The sequence below is a fragment of the Argentina silus genome (genome assembly GCF_951799395.1).
Source record: "Argentina silus genome assembly, chromosome: 11".
Classification (NCBI taxonomy): Eukaryota; Metazoa; Chordata; class Actinopteri; order Argentiniformes; family Argentinidae; genus Argentina; species Argentina silus.
Window position 1 is genome coordinate 5,454,121 of NC_139665.1, and position 15,000 is coordinate 5,469,120.

General features: G+C 46.2%; 2 protein-coding genes across 2 annotated transcripts in view; one reads left to right on the forward strand and one right to left on the reverse strand.

Annotated features, from left to right (window-relative positions):
* dync1i1a (dynein cytoplasmic 1 intermediate chain 1a) overlaps positions 1 to 5,359 on the forward strand; it is a gene marked incomplete at its 5' end in the record, with an annotated part of 47,320 nt that extends 41,961 nt beyond the window's left edge. Inside the window, 2 exons of the mRNA XM_083679928.1 lie at positions 1,944 to 2,069; positions 4,698 to 5,359. Of these exons, the coding sequence (XP_083536054.1) occupies positions 1,944 to 2,069; positions 4,698 to 4,808 (237 nt within the window). The 3' untranslated portion in view covers positions 4,809 to 5,359. The remainder of the gene's footprint in view (positions 1 to 1,943; positions 2,070 to 4,697) is intronic.
* Positions 5,360 to 5,657: 298 nt separating this feature from the next.
* slc25a13 (solute carrier family 25 member 13) overlaps positions 5,658 to 15,000 on the reverse strand; it is a 37,135-nt gene continuing 27,792 nt past the window's right edge. The window contains exons 14-18 of the mRNA XM_083680461.1: positions 13,694 to 13,834; positions 10,794 to 10,932; positions 8,657 to 8,815; positions 8,245 to 8,335; positions 5,658 to 6,955 (exon numbers count right to left, since the gene is read on the reverse strand). Of these exons, the coding sequence (XP_083536587.1) occupies positions 6,757 to 6,955; positions 8,245 to 8,335; positions 8,657 to 8,815; positions 10,794 to 10,932; positions 13,694 to 13,834 (729 nt within the window). The 3' untranslated portion in view covers positions 5,658 to 6,756. The remainder of the gene's footprint in view (positions 6,956 to 8,244; positions 8,336 to 8,656; positions 8,816 to 10,793; positions 10,933 to 13,693; positions 13,835 to 15,000) is intronic.

Genomic DNA, 15,000 nt, shown 5'->3' on the forward strand with positions numbered 1-15,000 from the left:
TCCCACAAGCTCCCTAAATCAGCCTTGTGACATCTCCTCACCCGGCTCCCACCGAACGCTCCACCAACGCTCCCACAACCCAGCTCTAGTGCTCCGCTTTCCCCTCCCCACCCCAACCCGGTCCCACCAACTCGCAGATGTGCAAAGACCACTATCCTTAACCATAACCCTAACTCTTCAGCCCAGTGCAGAAAATAAAATACCAAAATAAAATGGTGAGGCTCTACAGAACAGCGTGGTACTCATAGTCAAAGCCCTGTGTGGCTCTAAATGGCCTCATGACGGTTCATCGTGGCTCCCAGTCATGGAGTTAGTGGTTGATTGATAATGCTTTTAGTGTCCCAGTACATTTGCGGACCAAGACACTCACTTACTCCTTGTTTCTTCCAGCAAGGTTGTAGCCTGGTCTCAGATCAGGTATACACATCAGTCAGAAGACATGGCTAAAGCACATACAGATCTGGGACCAGGCGATGATGTAGCACGGTTGAATGCAAAAAAAAAACGTTCCAGCACCCAAGCTACGTTGGTGCTGACACACCAAGCCATGTCAAGTTGGAGTAGCCCCGAACGCAGGCCCTCCTCCACCCTCTCCCTCGGGCTGCACAGAACCCTCTGTCTGTCTAGGATGAGTTACAGGTGGGAGCGGAGGGGTGACAGGGGTGTGGATGTCCCCCGCTCATCGTTGGGGTCAGAGGAGAGATGAAAGGGGCGGCCGCTCCCTCTCTTTCAGCGTTAGCACGGACACCGTGTCCACGGCCCCTCCTCCCTAATTATACACCCTGCCTCATGAGTGATGCTCTCTTTCTCTCTGTCCCATTCCTGTCTTCCATTTCTCTCGCATACACTCACACTCTCTTCCCTCTCTCCCATTCCTCTCCTCCATTCCTCTCTTATCCCTCTCTTCCCTTCCGCTCTTCCATTCCTCTGCCTTTCATCTCTCCTATTCCTCTCTCTCTCTCTCTCTCTCTCTTTCCTCTCTTCTATCCCCTCTTCCATCCTCTCTCTCTCATTCCTGTCCACCATCCCTCTCCCACCCTGGAGTAACAGCAGGCCTTTCACCATAGTCTGCAGGAAGAGTTCATTAAGGATGGCTTCTCCAACAATGTTCTTTATGAGACACATGGACAGAAACACACAGAGAGAGAGAGGGGGGGGGGGGGAGAGAGAGAGAGAGAGAGAGAGCACTCGTGTAGCTAATAGCAACAGTCCTCCATTGTTATCAACGTATTAAAACCACGCACTCATAACAGCATTAACGGAGTGCAGGCGGCCTGGTTCTCATTTCCCCGCTCAAAAAACACACACAGCCAATTTCAACTCACAGTTCACTTCCATTCTGGTCTGATGGAAGCTCACAGTCTAATAGCACACAGTCTGTGGTTAGCACTGCTTTAGAGCACGGAAGCTCTTGTATTAGTCGACGTGATGCCAAGGCTTCTGTCTCTATCGAGGACATGTGTCAAGGCCAAGTTCCAACTGTCATGTGTAATACTATAGTCAGCCCTGATCACAGGCATTCTCCCCCCCCACACCCTGTAGACCTACTGTATCATCTGGGTTCACTGCTCCTGGAGCCTCCAGGCTGAAGCCTATTGTTTTAATGGAAGCAGTGGAGGATTTTATGAAGATTTATGTGGCTCATTAAAAGTTCACATTGTTATTTCACGTGAAGCTGCAGACGGTAGGTCTTCTGGATCAGGATTGTGAGAATGTACAGTGCTTATCACATAATAAGTGCTTTATCGACCAATCTGACGGTGCTAATATAATAACCCACTTTTCAATTAGCATCTCATAGCAGTATGCCTTAAAGGTACAGCTACTGCTTATGATTACATAAAAGATAAAAGATAGGAATAGATAAGATCTCTGTGTTATCAGAGTTCCAGATGTTTGCCGAGCTGTGACATGATTTTAACGTTTAACCCTGTGCTGCCTAGGTGCCCACAGCGAGCGTGACCATCGAAGGGGCATCCGCCCTCAACAGGGTCCGCTGGGCGTCTGGGGGCAAGGAGGTTGCCGTGGGCGACTCGGAGGGGCGTGTCTGGATCTACGATGCCGGAGAGGTACAGCATGAACACTCGATCAAAGAGAATTCACACTGCCCACTGTCCACTTCTCCAGGTTCAATCAATGTGTCCATTTTGTTCACTGACCCTGCCACAGTCATGCAGATATAAGGGGCAGATGTACGACAGAAGTGTTGCACGACGTGCAATGCCTGCACCATTTTTTCTTCTACAGAGGGAATTACTGTTAACATAGAAAACTAGAGCAGAAAGATCAGGTAAAGGTTATATGAGAAGGATTTTTTTTTCTTCTTTTTGTTATGTTTTACAGTTTTGTATTTCAGCTTTATTTTCAATGTTGTATTCCCTATTGAACAAACAGGGGGGGGAAACTTTGCATCTGGTGCAAATGCTTACAGCATCTCAGCCAGAGCCAAATCGAAGCTTGTAAACCTGCCATGTGTGATGGTACAGTATGTTTGTTATGCAGTAAACATTCAGCATGCATTTGTAAGCTGTTTGGTGCTTCTCTGTCCTCTGCTACAATGGAGAGAGCTGAATATTCCACTGAGCAAGAATAGTTTGTGAAAAACAGGTGATAAGTATATGGCACATTATGTCGAAAAAGCTCCACAACCTTCATTTTAGAACCTCTGTTTGTTTACCCTCCCGTCACCATGGATGTTTGTGTTTGATTTTCTCTCTCCAGTCTTTTTAAAAACGGCCTCCACATGACTTTTCCACCACCACAAAGTGGCCAACCTCCCTGCCTGCCTCCCATGTTTGCAGGGCTCTGTTTTGGGTCTCTGGTTTGTGCCTTGTGTGGGGGGGGCGCGTCTAATTTTAGCCACTCTGTAGTGTGGTAATTGGAGAGAAGCTCGGTAGAACGTGTGGTCTCTCTGGGTTGATGGTAATGGCGGGTCATCAATAAGACCAGTGAAGTTGAAGGGTTTTATGTCTGAGGGGACTGGGGGGTTATTTACCAGAAGCTCCTTATAAAAGAAGAACCTAAAACTAGAGTGGATTGTGATGGGCCCTCACTACAACATGTGAAAAGATGGTTGAAGTCATGCTGCACCAGGCAGTCAGAGTAGGCTGTTTATTATTTGTAATTCACTCAGATAATCTATATACTTATGCTGAATGAAATATGGGACAGATATGTTGATGGGTTCTTGAAGCTAATGTTGATCACTGTTGTCTGATTTTGTAGTTGGATTTTAGTGCTCTGTTTCCTTTCAAACACATCTTCGCATGTCAATTGAGGTGATTTTCATAAAGAGTTTATGCATCAGAACACTATAAACTCTACACACCGTCGCCAGGTCAGGTACCATATTGATAGTTTTCCTGAGAAGCCCCCCTGGTGTGCTTTAAAAGCTCTCAGGGTTTTAAAATGGCCGCCGTTCCCTCCCACCTCCTTATTCCTGGTTAATTATAGCCTGGCCTGCAGAGTGGTTTCAGCCTGGGTGGCAGCCACGGCAACCGTCCTTCCTTCTCATTTAACTTTCACAGCAGAACACCACATCATGACACGTTACTGGAGGTCACATAGAACTTACCATGTACTGTAGCACAGATCGTGCTCTTAACTGCTGAGTGACTAAATTAGCTTCAAGTTAAAGTTTATGTTTCGGGGAGGGGTATATATATATATATAATTTAAAAGAAAGTAGCCAACGATGCAACCCTTTGGTTTACACCAGGAGCAAATATGAGGTTGGAATAACAGGTTGGAGAACTGTTATGTGGTTTGTTTATTAAATGAACAATAAGGAACACTATGAACTTTAACAGGAAGATTATCTTATTCTTAGGAACGTGATATTGAAAGGTTAACGGTGATTTTCAGCGCGTCTTTTAAGGGAAAGCTTAAATACCCAGTGGGAACACGACATCATCTTATTCCGGTCATATTCTGGTTGCAGCGTCACATGACCAAAATATGAAAAATATGCACCCCCTCTCCCAAACGTTGGAATGCATTTCCCACCAGTGTCCATCAAGTCCCTAAACACGTTTAATGCAGAAGTCCAGGCTGCTGATCCTGGCTGAGTTTTTCCCAGGATCAAGGGAGTACACTGTACACCCACAGGGGCCAAATCAGCGGTGCCTCCATAAGTATTTTCAGGGTACATAAAGCTACTTCTGTGCCAAATTTGGGGATATTATCACAAAACAGTCCCTCTGAAAATGAAAGGTTTGTGAAATAGTGGTACCGTCAGCGGCCATTTTGCAATGTCCCCCAGGGGTTAAATCAGTGCTGCCTCCATATCTAAATCTGTTCAGGGTACATAAATCTACCTCTGTGCCAAATGTTGTGCTTTTACCAAAAAGTGAATGGCTTAAAATATAGCTGCTTAACCGCTCCACAATGGGGATGTGGTTGACAGTTGTCATCTATAGATGTGATTTAGTAGGCATGAGTATTCAAGTGTGTTAGTACAGTAGACGCAGATATGGTACATTGTAAATGTACAGGTAGATCTACAATAGATATGGTACAGGTAAATCTACAGTAGGTATGGTAAACTCTAGCTTATGAAATTGATGTTGTAAACGTATCTGTCTGTGGTTTCTCCAAGATGGCAGATGGCATACAGTGGTAGACTACATTATGCACTGTACAGTGGTAGACTGTATTTACATGTAAGACTGATAAACCTATCCTATCATTTCACCCAGCTGGCAGTGCCCCACAGTGAGGACTGGGCCCGCTTTGCCCGCACGTTGATGGAGATCCGTGCCAACCGGGCCGATGGGGAGGAGGAGGGGCCTGTGGAGCTGCCATCGTAGGATCGGAGGGACCACCGTGGGATCCAATAGGAGGAGCCACAAACAGACACAGTGGATCACATTGGGATGACGTCATTCAGAGTTCCCTTCGCGTCACACACACACACCTGGATAATAGCATGTGCTTATATAGACCTGCCTCAGTCTCTCTAACTGTGCATCCAGGCTAGGACAAGCTTTTTATGTACTGTATTTGCATTCACTGTTTTTCAAGGACATGTTATCGTAAATTATGTTAATAGTTGTCATATGACATCTTACTGGCTGTTTATTTATGTTTTTTATTTTTATTGGTCTGTTATACAATCTGTTGCTTACAGCCTAGTTAGAGGCCTCCATAGTGACAGATAGGGACCGTGGTGGTGGTAGAGCCCTGTGCTGTTACCATTGTCATGGTCACAATGCCTGCACTGTTGTGTTTATCTCTGTAGTCAACCTTCTGCATGTAACTCATTTATGGGATCCTACAGATACAGTGCGTCAACATGTAATATTAAACTGCTTTTAATGTCGATGTAATATAGGGCTATACTGTGTGTGTATGAGGGTAATTGAGCAGTTCAATGGCTAACTCCTAGACTTCAATCAACAAGTGAAGAATTTTGGTCTAGTACTTTGTTTAATGTACTGTGATTAAAAAAATAAGTATATTGTGATCCGGGAGTGTGCCCGCTGCCCACCTTGTTATTTGCCAATAAAACGTGGCTGATGAACTGTTAGCTTGCATGTTTCTTGTCTCATTATAAAATCCAATGAAAAACACGTATATACATACACACACACACACACACAGACAGACACATCTTGTTTACTAATGTTAGACATCTCTTTACTTCCGTTTGTACACGTATTGCTGCCATACATACAGTAAGGCACAATTATTACACTTCATATGTCTGTACATTCTAGTGGAGGCTGGTGGAGGGAGAAATCGGAGGACAGGCTCACTGTATGCATTACAATGAGCCTGTCCTCCAATTGCTACCTTTGCCAGCCTCCCCCTGGTACATTCTACTCCTCTGTACAAGTTAAATATGGGCATCTGTGACACCTTGTAGCTGCTACAGCGTTCAGTGCCGTCGTTCTTCTCCATCTGCTCTGCATCTGCACCCTGATTCTTATAGACATTTATACAACACAGCAGTTTTATCTGACAAAACACAAGCTGACGTTGAGTACGTACCATGATACATTTGTCCACCCATCATTAAACAATGCAAGTGTGAACAGTATATTACATTCAAGTGTTTGGTCACAATTCTCTTCTCAAATTAGTTTGTGATCAACATTATTCGCGTTCATAGTACCCAAAAAGCAATTTAGGAGATCAGAAGCTGTATAAATATGAAAATATGTATTTTTGCTATATATTACAGCATTGTTCTGCTACTTTCCAATCAATACTGTCAAATTTAACATAAAACTGTGTCCATCTGTTGAGAGAGCTCATTCTGTTAAATATGTATCAAATACACAGATGGAAGACAGTATATAAAGTGATAATTAGTGATTATGTCATAACAGAAAGTAGTCCAGGTTTAATTCAAGTCTTAGCCAGCCCCTCTGCTACTGTGCATCGTATACAGCACTGTGCTCTATGAAAATAAAATTAAATATCTCTACTCTGGACACACAATGTCGTTACTGTAGATATATCACTTAATCCTCACAATAAGAGTCGGCGCAGTTAAATTAAAACAGTCACCCCAAGCCATGTTTACCGGTAACTGACACTAACACAGAAGCTAACCAACATGATTGTCTTTTAGACCATTATGTATAAAGGTAGTTACGAGACCATAATATCTTATATCAACTAAACATAGACAAATATTTCTCCTTAAAGCCTAGACATACATTATACTAGTCAGAATGTGCCTCTTTTGTGCGGAATATTCCAAGTGCTTGATAGGGGTGTGACATTTGCATGGCTGCTCTATTCCGCCCCCTATGGGTGGGCAGAAGGGGCTTCAAGGGGCGCCTTTGGAGGGGGTTGGTGGTACTGGAATCGTGGGAGATGGAGTCCAAATTTGCTCTCGATGCCAGCAAACGTGGCCACGGCCAACCTGAAGCCTCCGATGTGGTCGGCGTTGGGCGCCGGCAGGCTGATCCGAGACTTTGGAGTAGGCTCTGAGCCAGACGGCTTTCTGTGGTGTGGAGAAAGAGAGAGACAGGAGGAGAGGAGGAGGAGGGAGAGGGAGGGAGGTGGGGAGTAAAAGAAAGAGAGAGAGAGGAGGGGAGGAGGAGGAGGGAGAGGGAGGGAGGTGGGGAGTAAAAGAAAGAGAGAGAGAGGAGGGGAGGAGGAGGAGGGAGAGGGAAGGAGGTGGGGAGCAAAAGAAAGAGAGAGAGAGGAGGGGAGGAGGGAGAGGGAAGGAGGTGGGGAGTAAAAGAAAGAGAGAGAGAGGAGGGGAGGAGGGAGAGGGAAGGAAAAGAGGAGGAAGAGAAAGAGAGAGATAGAAAGAGAGGGGGAGTAAGAGAGTGACAGAGAGACGGAAGGAGAGGGAGAGGAAAGAGGGGTGGAAGAGACGTTTTATATTAAACATTGTCCACCACAAAAAATAAACATCTTAATCGAATATTAAAACTGGGAGAGAGCGATATTTTCCCCAGAGCAGTGGAACCATAAATAAATGAATATCCCACAATGGTTTCATGCTCGTTCCTGTGATATCTTTCCAATATGGACAACAAGGAACATATTTCATGCCTACACCACACCATAGAGTATTCACTGAACATACTCTGCCAAATATGTATTCTGAGAATGAAGCTAAATCTGAGGAGACTCCACATGCATAAAGCGATGCTTTCTGAACACCTAATGGGAGGGAAGCTGTTTTCATTCCAAGCATTAGCTAACAAAATCCTGTCATCACAACCATGACCATATGTAATAAACAAGGTACTGTATTCGGTGATACGAACACTCACCCTCCTAAACCCATTGCCACTGCCTCATATTGATCTTTTCCATATCTGAGAGGTCAATTTTAAAGAGTGACCAATTTGCTCCAGGAGGGAAAATGAGCTAATATTACCCAAACAGCAGGAAAGAGCACACGTCAAACTGATTCTCTCTGGGCTCTCTGGGATCCTCTCTATCACGTTGTTGACTACTCTGTATTTGAGGGAATATCTCATCCATCGCTCCAAGTAAAGGCTTGAAGCAGTCAGCTGACCTACTCTGAAATTATGTTGGTCTCATGGCATTTCTCCCAAAAAAGCACACAATTTTGTATCATGCTGCAGACATCAAAAGAGCTATCTATCAAAATCAATGGACATTACAATGACATTTACATAATTCTAACAGTAATACATGTTATTTTTTTAAGGGGTTTAAAAGCTCAAGCATACTGGGCTGATACCAAGCTTAACACCAGACTAACAGGAAACTATAAGTTAAGGAAGAGGAGGGTAAAACCTCTTGACTTACTGTCCGCCAAAGTCGATGTAGAGCCACCTCTGCAGGAGTTCATAGGTCACCAGGGTGACACCAAACTGAGGTGAGGAACGGAACACTCGAGCTACAGAAGGGGAAATGTATCACACTCAATTCAAAACAACAACAACAACAACAACAATACATTGAATCATCTGCAGTCTGCAATCTATCAATCACTCTATCGTATATCTTTCCCTACTACTCTACAACAATGTACACAGTTACTGCTGAGCAATAATATCTAGTTTATTACTAAATCTTATGGAAGGAGTTAGAAATGTTAAAAATGCATACTAACATAACCAGGTCTTTATACCGACACTATGACACTATACACAGTGGGAGGTAAAAGTATAATTAATATCATTGTCATGTGTCCGATTTGAATGAAAGCTTAGCTTACCTCCGGCCCCTTTCCAGAAGGCCCGTGGCCCCTCCTCCTGTAGAATCTTCCAGAAGCAATCAACCAGGCCATTGTACGTGGTCTGTCCAGCACGGGCCGCAACCTGTAACCTTGTCTTGATGACATCAGCTGGGGTCACCAGAGAAGCCGCAGGCATACCTAGAGATACAACCCTTCACTCAGGAGACATTCCCTATCCTACACATGGCTGCAGTCACTACTGTCTAGGAATATACAATCTCTTATCTGTATGAGTACAGAGCATATACTTTTGGAATGATATGGTTTTGTAATTCTGCATCAGGTAATGTCACAACTGTACACTCTATCTGAATCAGTCCATACTATATGACTTCTGCATGCGACTGGATTCTATCTATTGTTAATTTAGAACAAATGGACAAAACAAATCCTAATTCAGTGACTTCTCAGCCTCCTTGTGTTTTCTTTTTTGCAACCTCACTTAGTTCAACCTGAGCCGGTGGCCATTAGATGGTGAGTTGGCAGTGACGTGCAGGCCTCTGTCACTCCATCCTTATTCGGAACCTACAGTAGGTTGTGTCCCCTTCTATAAGGGCTTTGAATGGGACAGAACAATATGCAGTAATGAGGCCGTCACACACGGCGTCCAACACACCACTGCCTGGCTGACTGCGGGCCTCATGCAGCCCTAACCAGCCTCTACAGCCACTTCAGCTATGAATTGCCTCAATCATCAATGGCTGCTTAGACCGGCAGTCATTACCATCACCGTCACCTTTATGTCTGAACGAGCCATTCAATTTTAATCACTGATCAACTCACTGCTCTGTGAATGTGCTGGAGGGACCACCTGCAACTGCTGTCCTTCACAGGAGGAGAGAGGGGAGAGTGGGAAGTGGGGAGAGTGGGAAGTGGGGAGAGTGGGAAGGTGAGATGAGAGGAGAGGAAAGGAGAGGAGGGAAATGGAGAGGAGAGCAGAGGAGAGGAGGCAAGCAGCTGTAGACTCATTATCAAAAAACAAAGAAGACATGACAGCGTCAGAGACAGAAAGTGCTGTGTAGCCATGTACAGTCGCTTCTCGTAAAGATACGTCAAATGTCTCTTTGTTAGCTTTGCTGCTGCTGTAAAAACCCTACTGCTACTCCAGCATTACAGAGAGACGTTCAGGAAGTGGGAGATGGCCAGGGTAGCGCGTTCAGGGATCAGGGGGTACGCTTGGCAAAATAACGCTGCCTAAACTGAGCGTGTAATTCAATTTCCTGCACCGACTGTAAAGCACTAATTGACGAAAAAGCCCTAACCACTGATAAATGTAGAAAGGAGTGATAAATGCTATGAGCGAATGCAAAATCATAAACTGCATTTCAAGTCGAAAACCAAAATATAAAAAGGAGGGGGAGAAGGAACGTCTCTCTGAATTGATATGACTTTTCCATGTAGCGCCGGGCTCTGTCCAAGCCGAGGAGCGGAGCTACCAACAGATCCCTCAGGATTCAAAATAAATATTAATTCTTTTTTTTAAGTTATGTTCCAAACCATACTGGCTTGGCTGCATCTCTCGCATTGGTGTTTTCTTTTAAGACAAAACCACTCAAATAAAAATATTAAACCTACACCAGCTCCAGATCATATTTTCACGTACGAAGAGGTGAAAGACACTTATAAAACTCTGATCAAACCATTGGATGTTTTCACTCCACGTTGCCAGTATTGCGAGAATCTGTTTATGGCTAGCTCCCTACCGCTCCTACAGGGCTCACCCTTAACACTCTAAACACAGAAGCCCCCAGGCTGCCAGCTTCTTGATACAGTATTAGCAGTGGAAAACTTTCCCGGCCCCTTTGGCAGACCCACGCTGCTCTCGCAGCGCGCTCCAAACCCCAGCCCCAATCACTGAGCACTCTAATTAGGGACGACCACGGTGGAGCCTGCGGTCGCCGCGAGGCTAGCAGGGCCCGAGCCCCGGAGACTGGAGGCTGCAGCTTGGAGACCTGGGTCTAAGCCCCGAGAGACCTCAGTCTGGACCCAGGGCCCCGTGGTGACTTACAACCGCCGACATGTCCCTCGCTGGTTGCTGCTGACCGGAGAGAAGGAAAGAGAAGGAACGAGGGAGATCCTGTGTTTGGTTGGACCCTGGGTCTGGGTGGTGTCTTACCTGCAATTGCCCCTGCCAACAGCATCTTGCCTGGCCCAATACGACCCTCCCCGTCACTCATGGCTGCCTTTAGGTGAGCGTAGCAGGGGAAGTAGATGGCTGAGAAGGGGATGTCTCTCAGGAAACATGCCTTGGCACCCTGCAAGTGGGAGAGGAGAGGAGGACGAAAGAGAGAGACAGAGGAGAGAGAGACATGGAGAGGGGAGAAAGGAGTCTTCACTTTGGGGTCTCACATAAAACACTTTTGCCAAATTTCCATTGGAACATCATTTGGAACGTAGCAGCTTTGGGTTTTATTTCTGAGAAATCTTCCCCAAAATAACTGACACCAATGTTGCTCCTGTCCTTCCACATTTGAAGCAGATGTACGAGAACATCTAGAGGTCCTTACTCAATACCTCTCCTTGCCAGTAGGTGAGAGTGAGAGACAAGAGAGAGAGAGAGATAAAGAGAGAGAGGGGGAGTGGATAAGGAAGACAGCTCCGTCTGTCTCTGTAAACAAAGCCATATCTTCAACCAGATTCAGTTTCTTCATATTCCGCCCCTTGGCTGCCGTCCAGGTTGGGTTGAAGAAGGGGAAGGCTCTCCCTTCAACGGGGGGCAGTTTAAAAACGAGTGAAGTGCGCTTTAGACAGGCTTCATTTAACTCCCCGGTTAATCCCCCACTCATACACAGGTTGCACAGATACCTTGGGTATCTTTTTCCTCAATCGCTTAGTCTCTCTCCTGCCTGCCTGCCTGCCTGCCTGCCTGCCTGCCTGCCTGCCTGCCTGCCTGCCTGCCTGCCTGCCTGCCTGCCTGCCTGCCGGCTGGGTCAGACTGCCTTCTGAAAGGCAGCAGATAGTATCACAGAGCCTGGTTCATACAGTAGGCCTGGAGACTTGAGCTCATCTGCCTCAGCCCCTCTGGGCAGTCATACAGGTAGGCATAGATGGCTTTCGGGCTGAAGAGGCCAGGGGCTGGGGGTCTCATATTTCATGTCTACAGTATGTGAGAGTGTGTGTGTGTGTGTGTGTGTACCTAATGCGTGCATACTGTTTGTGTATTCATATGATTTCAAGTAGATCCAAATGTATGCAAATGCAAAGTTTAAAAATGCGCGCACATCTACATCCATCAACACAAACTGCGAGAGAGCACATATAGCAGCGCTCGCAATACCATCTTGGTCTGAGTTCACACGGTGAGCAGGGGTGGCGCTAGCGCGTTAGCCCCTCCAGCGTCGGTAGCGGAGGGAGGCTGAGAGGCAGGGTAATTACCCTGACAAAGGCAGCTCTGTGCCTGGGCGCAGCCCTGAGGAGCCAGCCCGTCTGGGACTCGCAGGCTGGAGCTCGTCTCCCACTCTCAATGCACATTGTCTCAGGAGCACGGGAGACACACAGGGGGGAGACACACAGGGGGGAGACACACAGGGGGGAGACACACAGGGGGGAGGCGCTGGATTCAGCATTCTTATACACACTGCGTGCAGACATACTGCGGTAGACAAACACACACACATATATGCGTGCACGCACGACACGCACACGTATGCATGTACGCATGCACGCACACGCACACACACACACACACTCACCACGTAAATAGACATACAGGTAGACAGACTGACTGCAGGGGAGGCACCAGAGTCAGTGCTGTCTCTCTCGCTTGCTCACATACATACACACAGACACAGACACAGACACAGACACAGACACAGACACACACACACAGACACAGACACAGACACAGACACAGACACAGACACACACACACACACACACACACACACACACACACACACACACACACACACACACACACAGCTATAGTCAGGCTTTAATAGCTTCTAAACCTCTCAGTCTTCATAAGAAACCCAGGGTTAGGTACAAAGCCCACAGCTTTACAGCTTTTGGAATCAAAGACACAGATCATGGACAACCTTTTCAAATCTGCATCATGCATAACGAGAATGGAGTAGTTCTTAAAACGAAAAAAACAAAAACTATCAGAGCCCAAATCAACCTTCACTCGAATACAAAGAGAGAGCATCTCTACTCAAATCTCTACTCAAATCTCTACTCAAATCTCTACTCAAAGTCTATGAGATTCTGTATATTATGATCATGGCCATTGTCAGCCAGCATTGTGTCCCCCCTAAACACACTCCAGCAACACACTCCCTGCTACCCGGCCCTAGGGGTCCTTGTCCCCATCAAGGACAATTCAACTGGTAATGCCAGTAGCCAGAGCGGCAGCTAGCCTATTCACACCCTGAACGAAGGGCTAAGAGGGGGGGGGGGGAGGGGCACTACCTGGCTCCACAACAACACTGATTAGCATCCCAATCTCTATTGTTGTGGAAGAAGGACGCTGTTGTCCATGGGGGTGCGATGGATCCCCGCAGGTCAGCGTTTTTAGGCCTGCTGTGAGCCCCACTGGGCGAGGGACGGGGGGCTGTTAGGAGGGGGTGGGGAGGGGGGGCTTCTTTGATATGGGATAGAATGGAGGGATGGAGGGGGGATATCTTAGAGAGGGGATATTTTAAATATAGTATATTGGTAGCCACTGCTTACTGTGCAGAGGAGTGGAGAAAATCATATTATACTAACATGCTGGAGCTGTACACTGTAATTTTGACTGCCGCTCCATAGAAAAATGGCAATTATGACAATTAGGGTTAAATACAGCTTTATTATAAATGGTCCCTTTCTTGTATCAAAATAAATAGCAAACAAGGACTTTGAATCCAGTAATCAGGGATGGATTGGCACCGCATATATTATCTGGGGGAAAGGCTATGACTCCAATGGAATGAGAAGATACAGATGTAAGAAATGGTACTACAGATATTCTGACCTTATGGTATCTGGATCGTGATAAGTACAGTTTGTGCTATGTTTCAACAGCATAGGACCCACCTTGTAGAGGCCAAAGAAGCCCAGGTCTTTGATGACGGACACAGCGCTGACCCGCGGGCCCGTGGTGATCTCTCCAGCCACCTGCAGGCGGATCTTCACAATCTCCAGAGGGTTGGTGAAGATCACCTGGGATCCACCAGCCTGGAAACACACACACACGCACACACGCACGCACACAGACACACACAGACACAGACACAGACACACACACACACACACACGCACACAAGATTAATTAGGACAGACACCGGGAAAAATCAAGGGCATAGAGTGAGCACGTTTCTTGATATACAGTCAAATTTATTTCTGTTTCACTTTTGTTCTCTGGTATAGATGTCAAGCCTCTGGCAGATATCATTAGCATACAATACACAAGTAGCAACACATGTAGAGAGAGATAACAGGATCCTAAGACAGCTGATGCAGCGAGTCTCTCAACCATCCATCTTCAGTTCCACCCAGAGCTCAGGCCCTGGGGGCTGACAGACTCACACCTCTCCAACCTTGTACTTGTTCAGGAGAAAAACACACTCTGGCAGGTCCAGGCGAGTCCCTCTACGAGGCCTTTAAGGCGGCAGCGCTTTCATGTTTACGGTATCTAGACTGAAGCAGGGGCGCGGTAGTGGCGTTAAAATAAAAACAGAGCTTAACTGTGTCTCGTCACAGAGAGCCTGGCCTGGCGGCCATTCCTGACTTTTCTTTCTCCCTCTCTCTCTCTCTCTGTCTCCCTCTCTCGTTGCCCCTGGTTACCATGGCTGCACAGAGAAAGCGGCACAGCGCAATTAGATAGAAATCTGTTTCCATGGAGTTCTTCCACCCTCTAAATAGGGCCTGTACTGTTTGTTGTTGTTGTCAGGTTTTTTTTTTTCTCCCTTTGCTCGGATATGAATGTCGAATTGTGTGCGTCCCCTCTATCTTACGGGAAGGCATCAAATGAGCCCCCAATCTGCAACCGTAGGCATTTTTTTTTAAAGAGTTCCTCCATTTTGTAAGCGTTACCATATTTTAAGGGAGAGATCATAATCGTCTCATTGAAGGTAGACTTTAAATAGACTGGAGCAGAACGGCCTGCACTTCCCTTCCAGACTTAAATGAGGGCAGCGAATAGCAGGAGGCCGCGTCTCAGCGCTCACAGCTACTGCTTTATGGCTATTTCTGTGGAAAATGATCTTTCATAGTTGATTACAACAGCATAATGGTGATGCATTAAGAGTCTATTGGCAACTGGAATTGGGGCACTTGAGCCAACACTTTCGGTTACATCAATTGGACACTAATTGGAGATCTCAAATGTTAAGGAGACCAAA